This window comes from Amphiura filiformis, unplaced genomic scaffold (assembly GCF_039555335.1).
Source record: "Amphiura filiformis unplaced genomic scaffold, Afil_fr2py scaffold_29, whole genome shotgun sequence".
Lineage (NCBI taxonomy): Eukaryota > Metazoa > Echinodermata > Ophiuroidea > Amphilepidida > Amphiuridae > Amphiura > Amphiura filiformis.
Window position 1 is genome coordinate 499,433 of NW_027305493.1, and position 24,158 is coordinate 523,590.

General features: G+C 36.1%; 2 protein-coding genes across 2 annotated transcripts; one reads left to right on the forward strand and one right to left on the reverse strand.

The window, feature by feature from the left end:
* Positions 1-2,550: 2,550 nt before the first annotated feature.
* LOC140143812 (uncharacterized) lies at positions 2,551-7,270 on the reverse strand. Its single transcript, XM_072165623.1, has 3 exons — positions 7,056-7,270; positions 4,767-5,088; positions 2,551-3,089 (listed from the first exon to the last, which is right to left on the reverse strand). The coding sequence occupies exons 1-3, from the start codon at positions 7,143-7,145 to the stop codon at positions 2,578-2,580; spliced, it is 924 nt and encodes a 307-aa protein (XP_072021724.1). The 5' UTR covers positions 7,146-7,270; the 3' UTR covers positions 2,551-2,577.
* Positions 7,271-7,362: 92 nt separating this feature from the next.
* On the forward strand, positions 7,363-23,665 carry LOC140143811 (uncharacterized). Its single transcript, XM_072165622.1, has 10 exons — positions 7,363-7,545; positions 9,662-9,759; positions 11,078-11,210; positions 13,481-13,650; positions 14,442-14,547; positions 15,373-15,546; positions 16,293-16,328; positions 17,391-17,511; positions 19,193-19,279; positions 19,719-23,665. Exons 2-10 carry the CDS (start codon positions 9,671-9,673, stop codon positions 19,847-19,849), a joined length of 1,047 nt encoding a protein of 348 aa, XP_072021723.1. The 5' UTR covers positions 7,363-7,545; positions 9,662-9,670; the 3' UTR covers positions 19,850-23,665.
* The last annotated feature ends 493 nt before the right edge of the window (positions 23,666-24,158 follow it).

Below are 24,158 nucleotides of genomic sequence, written 5' to 3' on the forward strand. Positions count from 1 at the left end.
TTTATAACTGCATTAAATCTTTGACAAATCCCATGTTCCCAATACAGATTTCCATTAAAACCATCTGTATTTATGTATCAATGATAATACAAGATTATTAATGCAAGAAAATATTACGTTTTGGTGTAATTTTTTTGTTTTGGCTGCAGTTCGATGAACACGTCCCTATATGTCGAGTATACTAATATGAGAAGTTTATTATGACCTATGTCACCTAATTTTGCCATCAACAAATCCCCCGATAGCCGTAGTGCTGAGAAACAAGGGGTGGGCGAACCTGCCCCTAGGGCGAACACTCCCCGCTCTCCCCTATTTACAACGTTCATATTTTAACATATACATGGACATGATTTTAAAAAGCTTTTTTTGGAACATTTGGTAATGACGTGGTATTTACGTCTTAAACATGTATGAAGTTAGCTTTCTGAAATTCATATGTAATTGTTACACTATTTGACTGGACTTAGAAGTAGGACATTTGCATAATACGTTCATCGATAGAACGTCACAATGATGTTATATCAACTTCACAAAATCGAAATCCGAAATAACGTTGTCACCAGATGAATACAAGTCACAGAATTAAAACCAATACAAGTTCACAAATTTATATATTTACAACGTAGATGACTTTTATATGACGTTGTAACAACATAAAATTGTTGGCTAGAATACTGTAGATAGCATTTTGACCATTATGTTTTAGTGCTATCTACTGATAGCAACTTGAATTTTACTATTGTGTTCAACAGCTTTCTACTGTAAATAAATTCTTTTGTGTTTTAGTTGTATCTACTGTAGATAGTATTTTGACCATTGTGTTTTAGTGCTATCTACTGTAGATAACATTTTGACCATTGTGCTTTAGTGCTGCCTACAGTAGATGGCAATTCTGCCATTTTAGTTTTGTCCTATCTACAGTAGATAGCATTTTGTTTGTTGAGTTTTACGGTTATCTACTATAAATAAAATTTAGACTATTGTGTTTTAGTACTATCTACTGTAGATAACATTTTGACCATTGTAGTTTAGTGCTATCTGCAGTAGGTAACATTTTGACTATTGTGTTTTACGGCTATCTGCTGGAATTTGAAATAAAATTTTGGCATTTGTTTTAGTGCTATCTACAGTAGATATCATTTTAACCATTGTGATTTAGTACTATTTACCATAGAAAGGATTTTGACTATTGTGTTTTAAGTGTTATCTACAGTAGATAGCATTTTTACCATTATGTTTTAGTGCTATATATGTTTTTAGTGTTATCTACAGTAGATAGCATTTTTACCATTATGTTTTAGTGCTATCTACATTAGATAGCATTTAGCTGCATTTTTACCATTATGTTTTTAGTGTTATCTACAGTAGATAGCATTTTTACCATTATGTTTTAGTGCTATCTACAGTAGATAGCATTTAGCTGCATTTTTACCATTATGTTTTAGTGTTATCTACAGTAGATAGCATTTTGCCATTATGTTTTAGTGCTATCTACAGTAGATAGCATTTAGCTGCATTTTTACCATTGTTTTTAGTGTTATCTACAGTAGATAGCATTTTTACCATTATGTTTTAGTGCTATCTACATTAGATAGCATTTAGCTGCATTTTTACCATTATGTTTTAGTGTTATCTACAGTAGATAGCATTTTTACCATTATGTTTTAGTGCTATCTACAGTAGATAGCATTTAGCTGCATTTTTACCATTATATTTTAGTGTTATCTACAGTAGATAGCATTTTACCATTATGTTTCAGACTCCAGATAACATTGTTGACCTTTTATAATTACTATATACTATAATAGATATCATCGTGATTCAGTCCTATCTACTGCAGATAGGATTTTGATTATCAAGTTTTAGTGCTATCTACAGTAGATAGCATCTTTACTATAGTTTTAGTGCTATCTACTCAGTGTAATAAAGATAGCATCGTAGACCATTTTTTATAATTAATGCCATCTACTGTTTGATAGTAGGCCCCTATGTGTGTGTGACCCTTGTCTTTTTATTTTGACCATTGTATTATAATGGTATCTACATACCTGTAGATAGCATTTTTGACAATTATGTTGTAGTGCTATCTACTGTAGATAATAAAGCAACAATTAAGTCATCCAGTTGTTTAGTTTGAAAGATAAGAAGGCATCTCATCTTACTAAGGCCCAAAAAAAAAGGGTTGTCTCAAAGCTTGCACATGCATTTGTAAAATTGTGCAATTTGAAGAAAAAGAAATGCGGAATTTTTTTAATTAAAAAAGAAAATTGTATTTTTTTCCGGAAAAATTCGGTGTAAATCAGATTTTTTTTTCTCAAAATACCATAAAAATACCAAGTCGAATTTAAAAAATCAACAAAAAAATCGCATTTAGCATTTGTTTTCAAACCGCTTGTGAGCTTTGAGACAAACCTTTTTTTTTTTGGTCTAACTGGCTCAAGTTACCCGTGGCCGCTGGCACAACTAACCATCACTCTCCTTTACATTTTTAAATGCAAATGTTCCTTTTGGTCCATTTTTTTATGCCAAATTTATTTCATTTATTGCACATGTAATTTACACTTCTTTACTATCTTCTCAAACTTGACAATTCTCAATCCTTTTTGACATTAAAGTCTCCAAATATTTCTCATAAACATACCATACACTACCTATTGTATTCACAATCATACCAATTACATTTAGTACTGTAAGTTGCACACCACCAAAAGTCACCATACCTATTAAGGTAGTTACTACTCCCTTGATTACTCCAACGATACTTGTTGTTAAGGCAGAGTTCAAAGTTGTACATAGAAATATGGAGTAATTTAACATCATCCCCATGCACATTACCAAAACTAGTAATGAGATGAACAAAGGGTCCTTGATATATTGATAGGTTGATAAAGTTGAGAGGTCAAAGGTCACCAGTATAAAGATGAATAGAAATGGTGTGCAGATTAAAGTGTTTAGGTATAATATTCCCGTAGCTGTCATTTTGCTGTTTAGACTAAGTTTTTGAACTAATGTGAGGTATGATGCTTGTGAAAGTACACTCAATATTCCTGCAATGTAGGCTGTTAGGTCGAAGGTCAGATCACCAAGTCCTGTAAATAAGAAAGAAACAAAAATCATTTGCTGTTGTTAGTTATTTTTTTAATGTGGAGCAATTGGGTTGTGTGAATGTGACATTATTGTCAAAGGAATGTAAGCCCTATTGACAAGTCTCATCCCCCCATGTCCAAATTTCTTTTAAAACTTGAGATTTTGGTATCAAAAGAAAACTTATCTTTTTCTCATCAATTTAAGTTTAAAGCCAAAGATACGATGGTGAATTGTGGCAACCACAACTTGAAACACAATAGGCCTACTATCCTATGGGGATAACATTTCTATCCTATAGACATGTTTTTGCTTCGTTGAATAAGTTCATCAGGTTTGTTGATTAAATAAATAAGAGACATTTTTGTGTGACAAAACCAAGTGACAAAACCACAAGCCACTTTACGTGTGGAGCTTTACATGGGAGATATTTTCACTTGGTTTTGTCACACAAAAATGTCTCTTGTTTATGTTTTTGCTTCTTGTATAAAAATTGTAAATAGAATTTAACATGAAACGATTGGACCACGCTTCATATTTTGACTTACTAATGTTCAAAGCATTTAAACTGTTTATTATACATTATTCTATTTTTTTTTCAACCAAGCTTCTCATCCCTTTCATCCATTCTTTTCTTTTGCAAATTTCCTATCAGTCTTTCTTTTATCTTTTGTTTTTCAAATGGGATCTAATGAAAACATTTGCTCAAGAAAAATCATCTCAAAGCCATAATGTATGATTTCAGTCGAATTTTAATTTTGTTATTCTCTGTCAAAAATTATTTACATAATAATTATTATTAACAGCTGTGGAGCTAATAAATATATTAGTAACAGCTGTGGAGGAGGTTTGCATTTTTAAGTCAAATTTAAATAATGAGATAAAATTATGAAAACCACAAGCCACTTTACGTGTGGAGCTTTACATGGGAGATATTATTTAATTTGGCAAATAAAACAGGGATCCCTGTTTTATTATAAAAACTATCGATTTTACTGTATAGTACTTTCACATGCAAAAGTAGAAATGCAAGAAAAATTGAGGGTCTTGCTGTGGAGCAAATCACACATTGTGGCTTTTAAGAAGTTTTTTGTGACTCCAGCGAAGGTGTAAAAACTTAAAACTGTTGATAAATTGCCTAAAAGTGAAGGATTAAAATTGTCATTTAGGTATTTTTCCTAAGAAAACTTAGGCAAAAAACAAAACAAAAATAAAAAACAACAGAAAAACAGCCACAGCATTGACAAAGTAGCCCCATTCAAACACATGTAGATAATAGTATACAGAAATTACAGATTCATGTAAAATGTCTCATTTTGCCTTTAACACTACAGATTTTAAACCACTATTAAAGCAGGCTATGTTGCCAATTTTACTGCCAAAATCTGAGCAAATGGACCATTTCATTTAAAATCCACACTACCCCTGTGGAAGATTTAGCTAAAGTCTGCCACAGAGGGAGTATGAGTTTTGAATAGACAATTGAGTGTTCTTCTATTTGAAATACTTACTCCAGTTGTGGAAGATGTAGGTAAAACTATAATACAGAGGGAGTATGGGTTTCAAAATGATTAATTCTAACCAATTACATTTGCAAAACATACTCCCTCTGTGGAAGATATCTCCAAAATCTTCCACAGGGGTAGTGTGGATTTCAACTGGAATAGCACAATCATACCCACCTGCAATGACGCAACCAACAGTGATGACCAAAACCGATGCAACCACTCCCATCCGTGGCATCCCTCTACCAAGTACTGTTACAGCCAATAGAAGATTAGCAAGGGGAACACATCTTTTCAATACAGTGTACATGGGAATGGACATACCACCCAGTGCACTCAACGCGAGTCCAGCATGGATGGTGTAGAACACTGATGGTAATGCACATATGATGAGGTTGTCATAGGTAACATCTGGTAGGAGGAGATAACCAAGTGTCTTCAGACTTCGTAGGATGATGCTGGTGAAGATCATTTGTCCAAACAAGAGGATACTTGGATGCTGTGAATGTGATAATAAGTAATTACATACATACATACATACATCGATTTATATTGCGCCTATACAATTTTAGCTCTAGGTGCATTACAATGATAGAAAACAAAGAAAGAAATCAGGCGGCGGATGACATGATCGAGCCGGCAACTCGTGAAATCGCCCGGCCGTATGGCATTTTCCATATACTCGGTTAGTTTTGTGGGGTTCATTATCGAACCCCAACGGTTTTAGCTTGTATTTATATTATTTATCAACATAGGCCTATTTGTTTGTGATATTTCAAGCATTTTAAAATTTCAAAATAATCCCATTCAATTACACGGTTGACGATGAAAATTTACTGAATTTAGGGAATGCATGTCATACACCACCTGAAAGAAATGGCAATGACAAGAAATGGATCAAATTTGAAAAAGATGGGTTTTTAAAAGCTTTTTGAAGCTGGCCAGTGTTTGGGCCTCGCTGATGTTGCATGGGAGGTTGTTCCAAATTCGAGGACCAAAGGAAGTGAAGGCGTTATCACCAGCTAATTTGATTGTGAGAGGAATGGAGAGCCGTATTGTAACATTTTCTCACAAGCCCACCCTCAATTTTGATAAAAATCTGATTTTTACACTAAGGCCGTATAAAATTAATGTTTTGGTTCTCGTCCAGAGGATTTTCATGAATTGATGAGGAGGGAGGTGTTTTTTTTTTTTTTTTTTTTTCCAATGTAAAATTAGCATTGTCAGTAGTTTTCGGTCTTCTCCAACAGTGCTCGAGGAAGCGATGAGGCCCTTTTTTTTTTTTCAAATGTGAGATTCTGAGGATAAACCCCTAGAGTACCACAAAAAGACTTGGAAGTGATGCTTGTTCTCTAATAAACTTATTTATATGTATGAAGATTTCATAAATCATTCCAAAGTCTAAAAAATTGAAAAATCTAAAAAAAAAAAAATCTGACAAATCCCAGAAATTGAGGAGGAGGGGCGAGAACCAAAATATTAATTTTACACGGTCTTAAGCTTAAAAAAATATGTTGACTTGCCCTTATTGACCGACCCAAAATCTGAAAAAACAGGGTCACTTTTTTTCAGATTTTGATAGTTTGGTTTATAATTTCAAAATATTTCTGCGTACAAACAAATTCCAACTCAATTTCTGCATAGTTTGTGTTTCATAAACTCTGTGACTATGTTGAAAACATGCTCTATTTTATTTTTTTGAAAAGATATGTTACATTGTAGTAATCACAACAAATTTCTGAAAATGAGTATCTAAGGGATTGAATGAAAAATAATGATTATATTGCTACTGGCGTCACCCAATTAGAATGAACAAAAGCGCATAACCATTGGCAAAAAACAGGGTCACTTTTTTTCAGATTTTGATAGTTTGGTTTATAATTTCAAAATATTTGTTTTATTTATGTTTAACTGCGTACAAACACATTCCAACTCAATTTCTGCATAGTTTGTGTTTCATATAAACTCTGTGACTATGTTGAAAACATGCTCTATTTTAATTTTTTGAAAAGATGTTACATTGTAGTAATCACAACAAATTTCTGAAAATGAGTATCTAAGGCATTGAATGAAAAATAATGATTATATTGCTACTGGCGACACCCAATTAGAATGAACAAAAGCGCATAACCATTGGCAAAAGGCCGCTGATAATGAAACCTTGAAAATGATGAATAATGAATAATGAAATAGTTGCCTCATTATGAGCTGAAAAAATGGGACGCTAAACTCAACATCAAGTTTCAATAGCCTTACCCATCATGCATGCATACATGTTGTATTTTGCAGAAATTACAATGATTAAAAAAACCCTAAATAAACCGACCGACCCAGGTGTTGGCACCTAAGGGAGTGTTCATAAATACTTTGGTGGGGGGAGGAGAATATGGGGGGATCGAAATTCGATTGAAGCACTACAACAAGTAGCACATAAAACTGAATTGAGCGGTATTAATTAAAGCTTACCTGGAAATTGTATGAAGTCAGAATTGTTTTGTTGAGAAATGCCATGGATCCTGAGCAGAATCCATAGAAAATGGCCGAACTAACACTCATTTTAATCTATCTCAATCATGTACACAATGCCACGTCCATGAATACCGTTTATTTCAGGTGAATGGTTTGTTTGGTTAGCTATGATCTATGATCCATGCATCAACACACTCATTTCCAGGTGCTCATTTCGGTGTTTGTTTTGTTTTCCTACGGGCTGCAAGGGGCGGTCAAGCTTCGTGTACACATGCGCAGTGATGATGAAGATCATGATTTTGATTAAAAAAGTGAGTGAACATTTCTGAGAACATTTCATGCTGCTAAATTACATATTTTACAGCAAGATGGAACTTTTTATGTGCTAGTTATAGTATACTAGTATTCCTGCCAGCATTTTACAAACCAGTACAAAGCTGAACTTATTATTATTATTATTTTCCGGCAACGAAAAGAAGTTTAGAAGGTAAGCTTAAAAAAAAGTTAAAAATTGAATAATTTATTTATCAGGCTCCCATAGCTTCTCGTGTTATGTTGAGTCCCAGCATGTCAGTTAACAGATTCAACTTGACAAAACAGGGAACTTAATATAATATTTGTAGAAAAAAAAGGGCTGTGTGCATGCAAGCAATCAGGATCTGAGATGTTTAACCGGGGGTCACTCAATACTTTACTTGCTACACACCCGCGTCCAAGAAAAATTTCTAAAAGGGTATGTTTTTTCACCACACGGCGTCATTGACATCTTTTTGAAAGAAGGGTACTTTTTCAGAAGGCATCGCCATTTTAGGGGTCCTTTTTCAGCCAAATCCTTGGACGTTATTGTTTGAGTGAGTTTGCACTAATTTGATAAAAATCTAGTTCGCAATTAACACAAACTTAACGGGCAAAACAGACACATCATTTATCGGTATGACATTTTCGTATTGGTGCTGCCCTATCTAAGTTTGCACTGAAGTGCCATCTCAGTTTTGGTGCGCCGATGTGGTTCATGTGTTAATGAATTTTTATTTATTCTGGATAAATAATAGGGTATTAATTACAATTTCAAGCATAAGAGTTTAGACAAGAAGTACAAGAAGCTGTGTAATTAATATTATGACAAACATGCAACTATTTAAGCTACAGGAGCCTTGTATTTTTTAGTGCAAAGTTGCACTAGCTTTTTGTACACACTTCATCCCATACCGTTGTGCAGAGCTATTTTGATCTCATATGTCAGAGCGGTACCGCTCCGAGTTGACTTGAATTCAACTCCCAGCGATGCTGCCGCATGGGTAAAGCGGGGGTGTGATTGATATTTCGGCTAGCCGGTGGTCACTGCTAGAGTTTCTGGTAAAACTGCACAGTGAAGCAAAATCATCTTCAGAGCGGGAAAGCGGCAAGCGGTAGGAAAGTATGAAACCAGCATTACAAATGTGCAATTTCCAACCATTTGTTGAGCCAAGATTTCTTTGTGCTGTGGGCCCATGCCATGCCCATGCAGCTATAGATCGATGCATGCAGATTAAAGGAATAAGAGTCAATGGCACTGTACATTTTAAAAACTTCACGGCATAGCCCTGGAGTTTCAATTATTGGAACTATAGACCTGACATGACCTCCGAGACCTTTTTTTACATGCATTGTATAATGCGCCAAGAAAGTATCCTTACAGTTGGAAAAATAATCACAATTTCAAAATTGAACCATATTGGAATAAATTTGTTTTTGACTTTTTGTAATAGATGCACGATCTAATCCTGCACATTATGACACCACATTGAATGCAATGTGACCTCAAGAAGTAAAGTTACAAGAAATTGAATAGACAAAAGTCCAGTTTTAAAAGTGACAAACTGGCCTATACAAGGCACAAAAAAGATTCCAACAAGCGCAACAAAGAGACAACACAGTTTCTTCAATGAAGCTTTATTTAAAGTCTTTTCAGTTTTTACTTCTCTGTAGGCCCCTACTTTTTGTAACTTTCATTTTATTTGTCAGTTCTTTTGTTTCAGTTTTCTTTTGTTCATTTTGTTTAAAAAAAATTAAAGGCATGCATAAATTAGCCATTCACCACTCTCAAACCAGATGTCTAGTCTGTGGAGTTCTGAATAGGCCAGTTTGTCACTTTTAAAACTGGACCTTCGTCTAATCAAATGCTTGTAAGTTTATATTGCTTCTTGAAGTCACATTGGATTCAATGGGGTGTCATAATGTGCCGGATTAGATAGTGCATCTAATTAAAAAAAATTATCCCAATATGGTTCAGTTTTGAAATTGTGATTATTTTTCCAAGTGTAAGGATACTTTTTTGGCGCAGTATACTAGAGACCTGTACCAAAAACCGAAACCACATTTGTATTCCAAAATGACGATTGAACCGAATAGCTTTCCTGGTTCAGTCCGGGTGCCTGCTCATCGTTTATATTGTACAAAAATCATATGCAGCTACTATCATATCTTGAAGTACATACATCGAATATATGGAGCCGGTATAAACCATCTTGTGAAAAGCCGTAACTCACACATACGATGGGTGTAATCTTGAAGTTATATCTTTTTAGAATTGTTTTTTATCATCTCTCTTCATATATTTTCAGGGAGACACAATGGATGTATTGAGGCAGGACATAATTGTCAGTTTTGGAATACCGCTATTGGATATGTCTGCAACAGTTGATACACAGTTCTTAAATAAGTAAGTTTCAACACTTGAGGGTGTAACCATTATTCAGTCTGGTCATTCCATGGTGGGGTGGGATAAAAGCATGGTTGTTGAGATATTTGTTCTGAAGGGGAAACACAATCAAACAAGGGCTGATTAATTACAGTACGGTACGCCAGTATGGTAGTTTTTCTTTTCTCTTCCAGGAAAATAAAGATTGCATCTAGAAAGGTTATGCCCAGTTCCAGGAATGCAAACTCAGCTAGTAGTACTACCAATGACATGTGCATCAGATGATGAGAATGACTGCTAGCTGAATGTCAGTTATTGGAACTGATGTTATGCCCCACGCCCAGTATATGAGCCGGGGGGCACTCAAGAATGATAGTGTACGCATGTGACCAAATTTTTATTTTTTTAAGCACCCCCTAAACAAGTTTTACCCTACCAGCAAATTTAGCCACTTAATAAGGTAATTTAATATAGAATTTACCCCTAATGAGTTTTGGGCTAGTAAAATGTTTTTGGACTTGTAATTTACCAAAAATTTGAAAAGGTACCTTAAACAAGTTGTTCAGTTTCAGAAAACTACCATTATTCTTGAAAATCAGTGTTTTTTAGACCCTAAATATGTCACATGCGTAACTTGCCTTGCCTAAAAAACACCCCTTTTTACTTTTTTTTGGTCACGCATGCGAACAGACCCTTTATGTGAGTGGTCCCAGGCCACGAGTATATGGGCCAGTATCAAATGCCTTTGTCATTTCATCTTGCCTAATTATTTGATGCAAATTGAACCAATTTAGTGAGATGAGAAGTAGGAGTAATATGTGACATAATAATTATGGTGAATGGAGGCCAAAGACTGCAAATTGGAAATATTTGGAGTAAAAATAATAAAATGTATAAGAAAATAGACATCACAAAACTTCATACTTTAGAACCAAGTATCCTAGTCCTTTCGGGCTTTCATTATATATGTGATGCGATCAAGCAAAATCAGTCGGAACTCGGCGATAATAAATTTTCAGTTTTCTATAGGATAGTAAAAAGCATTTACAAAGCTGGATTTTGCAGAAACCCCCATTGAAATTGAACAACCAATTCCAAAGATATGAGCAATTAAAGAGTTTGCAAAACAATAGGAAACAAAAGGAAATATTGCCTTTGTTTGGCTATATCTCAAAAGCAATATTTCCGAGTTCCGACTGATTTTGCTTGATCGCATCACATATGATGAAGTTGAACTTATTTTACTCAATTGTCAATGGACCAGATCATGCCACATACTGTAGGCCTATAATATACATGTACTAGGCCAACATTTGACATGTCATATTGTTTTTCCCAGGTACAAGTTGGGTGCCAATGACTCAGTCCAAGCCAACAAGATTCAAAGTGCCTTGTATGATGACGCAGTTAACACTTATGAAGTAACATATGTAGCAGGTGGAGCAGCACAGAATACTATAAGGGTTGCACAGGTAACTTAATCAAATTTTGTTTTTTGTTGGTTGGTTTTTATGTTATACTTTTCATATGTGACCCTTTCCAATAAAACAAAGAGCTTGTCAAATTTGTACTTTTTTGTGCTTTTGATATCTAGCAGTAAAGAGCAGTCAAGTTAGCTCAATCAATATAGAAGGTGTTGCGAGAGGTTGCAGGTTCAAACCCCGATGGTGGTTAGTATCAGGGTTTACGTTAACGCACAAAACACACATATTTACGCGCTCAGGCACTTTGCGGACCCCTTCAAATCCAAAGGCCCAAAGTCCAACACGTACAAAATCTTGAAAACATATGCGTTCAAATATTGCAAGATTTGAATAAAAAAACACCCGATATTGTACATTTATTCTCGGCTTATGGCCTTTAGGACCTACTCCCGATATGCAGGGCCCGTCACATTTTGTCAGCGTCGATCCATACATGTTTTAGTAATTGCGAGTCTCAAGACTTGTATAGTGTCAGTGGACCTGTGTAATATTTGAAATTTTATAAATTGAGTTCGGGTCCTTTTTTCTTTTTAAAGCAATAGTGTAAAATGATGCACCAAATGGCTTCAATTGAACCTTCATTTTGCAAAATTTTCCCTCGCAGGAGGATCATCCCTCTCAGACACCCCATGCGTAGTGGATAAACAAGTGGCCATTTTCTCTTCTGCTTTTGACATTTTTCCAAAAACTGAGGCCATATGTTTAACACAATTTATAGGCCTACAATAATAGAGACAACGTGGTTCGTCATTTCACAAATTTTGGGCTTTTTAACTGTTCAAACTTAAATTTTACACAGTAATAGTGCCAAAATGGTCCACCAAATCGCTTCAATTAGGTTTGCATTTTGCAAAATTGTTCAAGTTCTGAGGGGGGAGCATCCTTCCTGCGTAGTGGATAAACAAATGGTCACTTTCACCTCTGCTTTCGACATTTGCCAATTTATGTTTAACACAATTTATAGGCCTACCATAATAGGGAAAACTTGCCGTCTACAAAAGGCTTCGTGGACTGCGCGTTTCACAAATTTTTGGCTATTTTTAACTAAAATTTTACACATCTAATTTAATACATGTAGTGCCAAAACTGGTCCACCAAAGATCACTTCAATTAGGTCTTCATTTTGCAAAAGTTTCTTACTTCTCAGGGGGCATTTTTTACATTTTATTATTTTCTTGTAAATTTGCACCCCCCCTCTTTCTGACTATTCTAGATCCGCCACTGCTCCAAAAACACACACATTGTTTAAAAATGTCCTCAAAAATAATATTATAATCTTTAAGCATTTTGCTGAAGGGGTATTTTCAAATTTGTTGGACCCTTTCAATTGTGAATTTTTCCTCTGAAGGAGTCCAAAACAAAGGGGTATTTTTACTCCTTCAGAGGAAAAATTCACAATTGAAAGGGTCCAAAAAATTTGAAAATACCCCTTCAGCAAAATGCTTAAAGAAAACCCTGGTTAGTACATGTATGTTCTTGTGTAAAAAATTGAATTACCTTGAAATTCCCTTGGACAAATAACTTACTGCTAATTATCTCATTCTAACCCGCACGAAAGTCAGGGAGCTGATCCTGGCTGAGGTCAATTGTGAAATGTCTATGGTGTGCATTTCTTAGCTGCAAGTCCCTGTGTTGTTGTTTAATGGTTTATGGAATGATATTAGGGCAGTAATGGTCAGTGACAACCTGTAAAGTGACAGCCTGTAAAATGTGCTGAGGCTTGTGGATCAATGTTTAAGCATAAATAGACTTATTAAGGATGTCCATTGTGTAAGACATATGGTTGTCTTAAGTTTGCAACAGCGTTTTGCAAACCAGGCCGTCCCAGGTACTCAAGTTTAAACTGATCCCACATAAATGTATTTGTATCATACATAACTTTTGAAGACATAGTACAATTTGTCATTCTTCTTGGTATCTTCAATTATTAGTAATTCTGAGAAATAAGGAAATCTGTGCTGGGCACATCATGGCAAAACATTAATACCCTATTTTCCCCTCAATGACACACACAAACAAATTGAAGGTTACATGCAAGAAAGGCCTATCTGCAATAGCTGTCAGGTGCCATGTGTACAATATAGAATGTAGAAATGGTCAAATTGTCTATAGAGCAGCTATTGGAGATAGGCCTTTCTTGCATTAAACCCTTGAAAAATATGATTATGGTTTAGTCTGGACTGCCCTAGTCTACACTCTCAAGGTTTAAAAATGTGTATACCTAACCATCAAAGTTTTATTCTCTTTATTATCAACAGTGGCTACTGGGAGCACCAAAGGCAACCACCCTGTTTGGTTGCATTGGGAAGGATAAGTTTGGAGATATACTACAAGGGAAAGCAGAGCAAGAAGGGGTATGTGTATGCTATGAGAGGCATAAAGAGTTGGCTACTGGAAGGTGTGCTGTCCTTATAACTGATAATAATAGGTAAGACTGACCGGCCTACCTGGGTTTATCCTTTGTGTGTAGATGAGTTGACCTTGATGTTTATCAACAAAGACAAGGGACTGGTGTATCGATATGCTTGAGTGAACCCTGTGCAACCACTACACTTTTTAATAGCCCTATTGTGATGCGAACAAAATATGATGGCGTGCGCATACTGCCAGGCAAAAAAACAATGGAAATTGTGATGATGCGTGCACTTACTGCCAGGTCAACTCATCTATAAACTGCATGGAATTAGTCTAGCACAGAAATCTTCTGTTGAAGGATTATGCAGCTTTATTCAGTAAGCTGGAGTCTTTACACTAGCCTTGAGCAGAGGATCACATTATGTGACTCAGAAAGAATGTCCCCTCATCTCTGTTCATGCTGTTTTTCCTCTCTTACATATCATGAGTCTTTGTTCCATCTTGCCTTGTTGTCATTTTCCTCTGTCTTCCTATATGATTGATATTCTTTCTCAGTCGATTATGTGGTTTGCCCTTGCCATGTGATCAGTGATAGGGGATTTATTTATTTTAGTAAGTGATTCCTTTCATTTGGAGCAGGTGTATTCAAGTTTACCACTCCAAAGCAGATGGATCAAAAACATCATCAACGCTTTAAGAAAGCTAAGTAATTTAAGCTGTCAGCAGAAAACAAAAGTTTTTCCTTTGGCCACAAAGAACTCTAAAGACTTGAAGAGTGAATAACTGATTAATGATAGACCTGATGAACCTCATCAAACACTGAAAAAAACTTTTTCTGTTTTAAAAATATATGAACATGTACAGGTGTTTGTGTGCGGAGTTTGCAGCAGCCAAAGCCTACTCAATGAATCACCTCCAGCAGCCAGAGAACTGGCAGCATATAGTACAGGCGCAGATAATTTATGTAACAGTAGGTATCAGATTTTCATGTTTTCATTTTGTAAATGTTTCATTACCTGCCTAGGTTAAAAAAGGTAATGTACAAAAATTTGACAAAAATGCTGGTAAACCATTTTTCACCCTGGGTGCAGAGTTAAATCACTTACGTTTGCTCAAAGCGATGGCATACACACACACGCAAGCAAAAAGACACAGCATAGATGTGCGAGCGAAACAGCTGCCTAAACACATTGATGTCACAGCGCCACATCAGGCTGAAAAATGGTATAGAGGATATGTGTGGTGCATGCATGTAGAGCAAAGGATTTATAAGATTGTGAGTTTGAGCCCAGCATGGCATATATAATGTTGTGTATTTGTTTGAGGAAGATGTTATACCCTTAAGGTTGGTCTGAACCCTGGAATTATGGAAACTTTCGGGCCTCAATTTGTCTCTAAATTGTTGGTCTAAAGTTTATAAAAGTATACATATTTAAAATGGCAAAGACTTGATAAGTTCATCTGTAAGGTCAAATTTGGGCAAAAATGCCATTTTTGGCCCAAAATCCCCAAAATAACGTTTTTGGCACACTTCTTTTTCGTGAATCGTAACAAAAAAATTCTTGGGCCAATTTTTTTTAAATTAATTTTTAAAAACTAAATAAAAATATCTAGGACCCGTTTTTTTAGTTTTTTGAATTTCGACTCTTTGCCATTCTAAATATGTATACTTTTGTAAACTTTAGACCAACAATTTAGAAGTTATGAGGCTCGAAAGTATGTCCACTTGGTTGTCATTTGCCTTAAAATTCCAAACTGCAGGTACCAAAAATAATTTTCTCTTTTTCTTCTGTAGGGATATTTTCTACATTCATCGCCAGATTGTGGCAAACTTTTAGCTGAAAGTTCAGGAAATAAAGAAGGAAAGAAATTTTGCTTCAATTTATCAGCCCCGTACATATGTCTTGAAGCAATGGACAGAATCAAGGAGATTTTCCCATATATCGATATCTTATTTGGAAATGAAGCAGTGAGTATAATTATCAAATTATTCATACCATATCCTACAGGGATGTTTTGTTTTAAAATTCATTTGAATCAATTCTATAATTGTCATGACCTGCCCAAATATGGCTTATCAGAGCAGACTAATAAGCAAAATTTTTCAGGTTTTAACCTGAATTATAGCTTTTTTGAAGTCCAAATCGATGTGCTTTTATTTCTTTTTAGCCCATTTTGGGACTTTTGCCTCCCCGTCACCCAAAAGAAAATAAATAAATGTTATTTTAGGCTGGTTTATAAATAAGTTTTTAGCTTTTGAGCATATCTAAGTATGTAGAGTGCACACCAGTAAATAGCCTCCAATGACTTTTTGTACAAACAAGGGCCGGAAAAACATCATTTTCTTGACCTGAGAGGGACTCAGTTCTTCAAAACTTACATTTTCTGTAAGTTGAAGGTCAGATAAAGACAGGCAGTTCAGTGAAAACATGAAACAAAACACATAAGTTTAGCCAAATCTTCGTAAAAAGTCAAATCCTGCTCATTTTTCATGTACAATCTATTTCCCAGGCCTAAATGAGGAATAGATATGAATCAGGGCCTAATAGTTGAGGTTTAAGCCTTTTCTAATGTATTGCATTAAGTCTTTCTCACTTTTCGAAACACTGATTTTTCTTCCAAGGATATAGGAGATTTGTATTTACTGGTGTGCACTCTGTAAGGCCACATTTGTTGTGTTTATGAAATTAATTATCTTTTTTGTTTTGTTTCCAGGAAGTAAAAGCACTAGAGAAAGAGCTACAGCTAAAGGTAACACATGCAATTTGATGATCTATTCCATCTATTTGTGGAAGATATGACCTTAAGGGGGTACTACACCCTGCCCAATTTTGTGCCTATTTTTGTATTTTTCTCAAAAATTATAGTGCATTGGGGACAAGTAAGATATGTATATTATTGGGGCAAGGACTACAACTACTGCAATGGAAATTTTATTTCAGCACAGACAACAGTTGTGGAGTCACAGTCAAAAATGAGGGAAACCCAATATTTGATCAATAAATCAATAACTACTTGCTTTGAGTTGCAGAATTTTCATTACAGTAGTTGTAATCCTTGCCCCTATAATATACATATCTTACTTGTCACCAATGTGCTATAATTTTTGAGACAAATGCAAAAATAGGCACAAAATTGGCCAGGGGTGTAGTACCCCCTTAATCTCCCAAACATGGAGTGTGAATTTCAAATGGAGTTACCTGAATGTGTGACTCCATACCTCCTGTGGCATGTCTTTTATAGTGGGTGTATGGATTTCAACTGGAATAGCATAATACTTGATAATAATATGTGACATATCAAGGGGAGTGAGTTGGGTGTCGCTAATATTGTTTTTGAGATATTGGCAAAAACAGTGTACAAATTCTTTTGTTTTATGTTGTTTTCAGCCTTTAATCTCATTGCTCATAACTCAGTAACCAGATGTCTGATTTTGATGAAGGGGTTTGCATCAAAATGTAGTATTCGTAAACTGCCAGAAAATGATGTAATGAACTTATTATTGGAAATTGCTGATATGTGACTAATTCCCCTTGATCATGTCAAATATATGTTAATTAAAAGTAATATTGATGTGACTGTGCTGAATTTGCTTCCTTGCTCACTTGCTTGAGGGGTGTTCTCAAACCACAACGGCACACCGTCCATATCCTCCTGTACATGTCCTATGGCTGTTCCCAAATCTATAATCCAGTGTCCTGTTTGAGTACGTCAGAGGGGTAGCATCTGAAAATATAAATCAAGCTATTGTTACATTTGCTTTAAACCAATCAATCAATTTGATTTCCTTTTCCCCTGTTGCATTATTTTCAGAATGATTGCAATACTACTCAGGAAATAGTCTTTCAAGTTGGTCAATTACTTGAGAAGCAAAGGGGTAAACCGTGTACTGTAGTAATCACACAAGGGAATAAATCAACTGTGGTATATCATGGTGAGTATTATCATATGAGATTGATCAGTTAATCAGGAAATTGATTGATTGATTGATTGATTAATCGAATGGCAAGTGGATGAGTGAGAAAGTAAGGAGACTGAACACATGAACTCACTCTTATTGGGAATAAAGGAGTGATTTCATGGATCAGAGATGTCACGCTTCGGATTTATCCGGATTTCGGATTTTGTATGTGCTCGGATTTAAAATTTTTTATTTTTTTTTTATTTTTTTTTGGTTTTGGAGTGTCCCTGGCCCGGTCCCTGGACCAAGAACTAAATGCTAGGATCATTCATGGTTGACCTACAAAACATATTGTTTGTGTTTTTAATATACAAAGTGATGATTTGTGTTCATGTCATACTCTACCAATGATTTCAAAATGGATACAAATTCAATACATTTTAAAATCATTAATAGAGTATGGCATGAACACAAATTATCACTATGCATATTAAAAACACAAACATTTTTTCCCTTTTTGTAGGTCAACCTTTCCTGCGGTGAAAAATGTGCAGAAACCCTCTGGCCTGCACATTAAGCCCCCACATGTTGTTGGCCCCCTCCCACATACCCGAAGAGGGGGTGGGGTCAAAAATTTGATGAATTATCGTTTTTATATTGCGCATTATTATATCAATTTCAGCCATGTAAGCCATGTTATTAGGCAAAAAAAAAAACTTTGAAGAATGTCTCTCATGTACAAAAGAATAGGAAACTGAACATTTAAAACCACTTTTTTAGGATGAAGGAGGCATTTTCAAAAAAATCTAAAACAGGTTTTAATGTCAAAAATGTTCTCTTTTGGGGTGCTATATCTGCTAAAATGTTTGTCGTCCTGAAACTAAAAGCACACTGACCATCAAGGCCCAGAATGGGGTGCCGGTTGGTGGGGCAGGCAGTGGATGCCAAGCACAAATGGTTAATTATTGATTTATTTTTCTGCTTCACATATATCAACATCAGCCATATTGGTCTTGTAATAAAGCAAAAAAACATTTTTAAGAGTGTCTCTTGTGCATAAAAGTATAGGAAACTCAAAACTTTAAAGCATGTTTTCTGGAAGAAGGAAGCACTTTTTATTAAAAGTGTAGGACAAGCCAGGAGCTTTGAAATGTTCTTTTTACCCTCTGAAATGGCCTTTCCTGTGGTGCTAAACGTGCAGAAACCATCTGGCTTCGGGGCACATCGCCCCCTCGACCCCCACCGGGGCGTTGTCCCTGGACCCCACCAGGGGCCCTTAAGCGGGGCCCCCAGACTCCCCGGCCGTGCTGGGATATATTTGAAAGTGTACTTTTTTTTTTAAAGTACACCGTCGCTTTCTTTTCGATGGGGGTGCGTCGCACCACTCGCACCTACCCCCATTTTCGTTTGGTGGATTTGGGCCCCCGCCCCATACAGGCTTGCCCCCCCTGGAAAAAATCCCAGCTACGCCACTGGTGGTAGGCCTTATTTGTCCAAAATTTCGTGCGGGCCATTATGTATCCTTAGCCCACAACCCCTAGCAACGCCACTGCCCGCGTCTGGGGCGCCAATTTTGTTTCTTGCCCCAGTCGTTACCAACCCTAGTTACGCCACTGTTAGTGATTGGCTGGTTGAATAGTTAGTTGCCTGCCTGATTAATTAACTATTGACTTATCACGATCAATTTTCAATTCTCATTCACAATACCTTTCAGATTCAAAACTCACCGAGTACCCAGTAGTTGCAGTCCCTCCGGCCTGTATAGTGGATACTTGTGGGGCTGGTGATGCATTTGTTGGAGGTTAGTATATAAGAATGTTAGTATGAAATTGTCATATTGAGCTAATAATTTGGATAGTTGATTTGTTTCATTCAGCTATACTTTTTGTTAACTCTGTTTTCATGTATACTTGTATTCTTGTTTGTATATGTATCTGGTTTTTTTTGCGCCTTGGATTAGATTTAATTTTCTAGATAAATGGCACATTATAAATGCTTATTTATTATTATTATAGCAATATCTGGACATGTAAAAGTTGCAGGCCTTTTAAGTAAAAAGAGCAGGGGATCAGCCCGGCCTGTTGTCTGTCACACTCAGCATTGAGGTCAACTTGCGCTGCCCTTTGGGGCTTGGCAGCATATCGACCGTGGCACGCTTTGAGGAATCTGAGTATTCAGAAAGCGTGGATAAATGCCGTTTTATTTATTGTATTTTATTTTTTTGTATTTTCTCAAAATAGGATTCTTGGCCAAGTTGGCATGTGGTAAAGACATCGCAGAATGCATCAGGTGTGGCCATTATGCAGCCAGCAAGATGATACAGTGTCAAGGTATACAGATACCAAAGGAAAAAGCTGATTTCTGGACTTGAGGTAACAATATACCAGAATGCATTGCTGCCAACAACAGGAAGCTAGACGAAAGTTGAGATATTAAAATAACTTTTGAACTGTAGTAAATGGTATGCCTTATATGGCCACTGATTATATAAGATCAGGGTTCAGTGCCAAGGTAGATACAGATGTCAAAGATAAATGCTGATTTCTGGATATGAGGTAACAATATACCATAATGCAGTGCAGCGAACAGAAAGCAGGACTGAAATCAAGAAATGACAAAGCTAACTTTTGAGCTATAGTAAATGGAGCCAAGGTATTCGCTGTCAAAAGGACGTAATAATTAGATTAACTACCATAACAATGGATGAATACAATTTTTGACTATATTGCCTTGCACTACAACGTTCACACGGTATCTATGCATTGAACCATATCATTCTGATCACTCGCACCTGTAAGATATGTATCTTTGAAAAGATTGGTATCGTATTCAATCTATGATTGCAGAGGCACAGGTGATGAGTGCAACCTGCTTGTAGTGCAGGGCGATATACCGTAGTCAAAATTGTATTCATCCATTACTATGGTAGTTAATCCGATTTATTACATCACTTCCACAGCGAATTTGGATGCCAGATGAAAAGGCTGATTTCTGGAAGCATAACAATATACCATAGTTCCTTGGAGCCAGAATGAACTTGAGAAATAAAAAAGCTAATTTTTGGGCTGTAGTAAATGATAGGCCTTAGGCCTACTGTGATCATGGATCAGTGCCAAGGTATATAGATACCAAAGGAAAAGGATGATTTCTGTACTTGAGGTAACAATATACCATAATTCATTGCTACCAGTAGGAAGCCAGAATGAACCTGAGAAATCATGGCAAAGCTAACTTTTGAGCTGTAGGTCCATTACATTACCACTGTAATGAGTCATTAAATAGGACTGGTATACATGTACACAGATACTAGAAGAAAAGTACATATTTTGGACCACAGTGTATCAATGGTTGCATATTGGTGGATCTAGGATTTGAAAATGAACATGGAATGGGCCCGGGAATGGGTGCAGCTGAGTGTCTGCAATTGATGTGAGGTTTTGAACAACAACATCCCCCTTGTCACTATAGCTAGGTCCAGTAGCGTAGCCAGCGGGGTGGTAGGGGGGCAGAGTGCCCCCCTGACAAAAAAAGAAAAAACTGCCCCTCTTACAAAAAATTAAAAAGAAAATCTGGAGGTCAAAGGAAGAAAAACTTCACCCTGATCATGGGCCAAAATAGTGTAAAATACAAAACTTTTGCACGCTGCGTGCGCACATTGTCAAAGTAAAGCCTTTTTATCCCGATCAGGGGCAAAAATAGTGTAAAATACCATTTTTGTGCACATCATCTCTCTAAAACACAAAACCGGTATATATATTGTATGATGCAACTGCAATTTTTTTCGTCTGTGTCCCAAAAATTTTATTTTGCCCCCCCCGACCAAGAAAGCTGGCTACGCCCCTGGCTAGGTCAGGAGACTTTATGGGAAGTGGCGTTTTAGCTAGGGGTTTTCAAGGCAATAACATTTGACGTAAATATCTAAAATATAACAGACGGCAGTCAGTATCCAGAGATGGGCAGGTCTCACGGGGAAAGCTTCCATCCTCCTTGGCTATGCAACTGTTCATTGGAGACCCACAGAGGACATTGCATTTCTTCCTGAGAAATCCAAAGGAGCTGGTTTAAAAATGGCTAAGTGAAAAAATTATGTTTTGCATCCCAGCCCGCTTCCTTTTTTAGGGATTTTGATTTTTTTTCCCTTTTTTATTTCAGGTGTAAACTTTTCTTTATGAAAATGTTTCTGAAGTTTTCATATTGACATTGGCAATATATTTGCTTCTATCCAATAAGCCTTTTGCAAGTATCAATACTGTAAAGGTTCGCCTAATGGTGCACCTGGGCTCCTTTGCCTTGGGGTAAATTTCATGTACAAATAAAGAGTTCCCTCCTCTGAAAATCCGAACAAGAATTAAGGGTACCTGCGCTTATTTGCTGGTGGGATTTCTTATCATTATGGGAGGGCACTTTTAGTTTGCGGTGCCTAAATTCCAAGTTATGTCAAGGGAGCCCATAGCGCCATTAGGCAAATCTTTACCGTATTACAGCCTGTGGTGTTAATTAACCCATCAGAAACATCATATAAAGATTTTACAAAAGTTTCTTTCTCTTCAAGTTACACAACTGATAACGATATAATGGGATTTTTTTTTACTTTGCCTGTTACAACCCGGTCTATGGGGGGGGGGAGCACTCAGAATTATACTTGTAAGCATCCGTGTGAAAGAAAACACAGATTTAGGGTGGTTTTGAAAAGCAGAACGGGGATACACACGGATCTGCGATTAGGGGCTCAAAACACTATTTTTTTCAAAGAACAATCCTCGCTTAGGGTAGTCTTTTGAAATTATTTGATTAACAGCCATTATATAGTGGTGACATATTTATCAAGTTATTCGGCACAAAAGAGCAAATTCCAAGTCAATTCCTCCCTATGTAGGCCTATCTCCTTGTTTAGGGGAAATTTCAAACCAATTCCTCGCTTAGGGTGTTTTTAATTGAGTAAAATCCTCGCTTAGGTGACGAAAAAAGAAAACCCTGTTCTACGGGCCCAACCGAACCAGATTTTAAACAAATTCTGAAAAATATTGTTCCTGTACAAGTGAAAGCCGACCCAAATTTTGGAAATTTCAGGAACAAAATTTTTTTTGTGTGTGTTTTCTCAAATTGCAAATTGTTTACAGATATTGGTTATTTTTTGGGTCATTAAAAAAAAAAAGCAGACCGACCGACCCTACTTGAAAGGTCTGTCCGCCTGTAGAACAGGGTTTCTTTTTTTCGTCGTCTTAAGGTTAGTTTGACAAAAGTTTGACATCCTCGCTTAGGGTCATTTTTGAAAGTCAATTCACGCGGATGCTTACAACTTTTATACATTAGTGCCCTCCCCCGGGCCCAGTCTGAAAGGTATCACTTTCAGTGGGCCTAATTTGTGTGGCCTTGTGTTTTTTCTTTGCAGTCCTATTAATTTAAACAATATAATGTGAAATAATTACAACAAAAAGATTTTTGTTCTAAAACCTGACCAATATATCAGAAATGGCGAAAAAAGGCAAGTTTGGGGGGAATTGCTCATTTAAAGAAAACTAAGATGACCGCTTTAAGCACACAACACGTAGTTATCAAATTTCACAGTTGGTCTTATTTTACCTTACAACTCAAGAAATGTATGTCAGAAATGAATCAAACTATACTTTTTCTGAATCCTTATGAGAGGAATACATTGGTATATGGATTTTAACCTTGAAAATTGACCCCTGCATAAGGAAAAACTATTATTTTGTTAATATACTTATTCATTTGTTTGGTTTTTAAAGGAAATGTGTAAATTTTTGTGTTTTAATACAATCACTACCTGAAGAGAATTGGTCAAAAATTGAATTCCCTCCCGAGGTTCGTATCTGTCAATGAGTTGACCAGATCACAAGGATGTCATTATAGCTAGAGACAGCATATACACACAAATGGGTCAATGAGTGAAATAAAAATGACCTTGTGTGGTATTTGGTTCCCAGGAAGTGAGTTTTGCCTGGGGCAATTTGTGGATAAATGTTGATCCCTCACTACAAGAGTTATTACCATCGATTTGGTTGAAAAAACAGGTAAGACATAATCAGATCTCTCCAGGTAACAAAACGTAATGTATTTATAATGGACCAATGTCAGCATGTATAAACTTCATTGTATATTTTATATTACCATTGTAAATCTTAAGATTGTACTCATACTGAATAATAAATTGGAGCTAAATATAATTCTCTAAAGATACTCCTTGTCGCAAAATATTATGTTATTTAAATGTTTGCAAAAAACATTTGAATCAGTAGGATGACCATATGGGGACGTGTCGCAAACACAGGTAGCATGTTCAGCCTTTTGGTATATCAATGACCCCCTTTTCTAGGTCAGGCTAATTTTGGTATATGGATGGATCCTTTTTTCAAAAAATTTCTCGGAAAATAGCCCAATTTTGCCTCACTGTATCCAACATTTTTGAAGTGTCCCCAAAATTTGGAGGAATTTTTTTTTAAATTAAGAAAATTTGTGTTAAATTTGGCCAAACTTGAGTATCCCCCCCATTAGCGCCAATGCCGTTTTACCGGCCCCGGGATTTTACGCACTGAATCCTTCCATTTTGCCCTCTGAATTATCATCATCTAGAACGCGTGTTAGGCAAAGTTGACCAAAATTTAAAACTGTACTTATATAGCAGAGATGATGAAGGAAAGAAAATAATAAATAAAACA

What these genes read in the sequence shown, in the direction of transcription:
- LOC140143812 (XM_072165623.1), bottom strand. Translation starts at nt 7,145, where the DNA reads ATGAGTGTTAGTTCGGCCATTTTCTATGGATTCTGCTCAGGATCCATG. An exon ending in TGACTTCATACAATTTCCAG is followed by an intron (nt 5,089 to 7,055) that starts GTAAGCTTTAAT and finishes TCACATTCACAG; the next exon opens with CATCCAAGTATCCTCTTGTT. An exon ending in TGTTGGTTGCGTCATTGCAG is followed by an intron (nt 3,090 to 4,766) that starts GTGGGTATGATT and finishes TCTTATTTACAG; the next exon opens with GACTTGGTGATCTGACCTTC.
- LOC140143811 (XM_072165622.1), top strand. Translation starts at nt 9,671, where the DNA reads ATGGATGTATTGAGGCAGGACATAATTGTCAGTTTTGGAATACCGCTA. An exon ending in AGAAAGAGCTACAGCTAAAG is followed by an intron (nt 16,329 to 17,390) that starts GTAACACATGCA and finishes CATTATTTTCAG; the next exon opens with AATGATTGCAATACTACTCA. An exon ending in TGGTGATGCATTTGTTGGAG is followed by an intron (nt 19,280 to 19,718) that starts GTTAGTATATAA and finishes TTCTCAAAATAG; the next exon opens with GATTCTTGGCCAAGTTGGCA.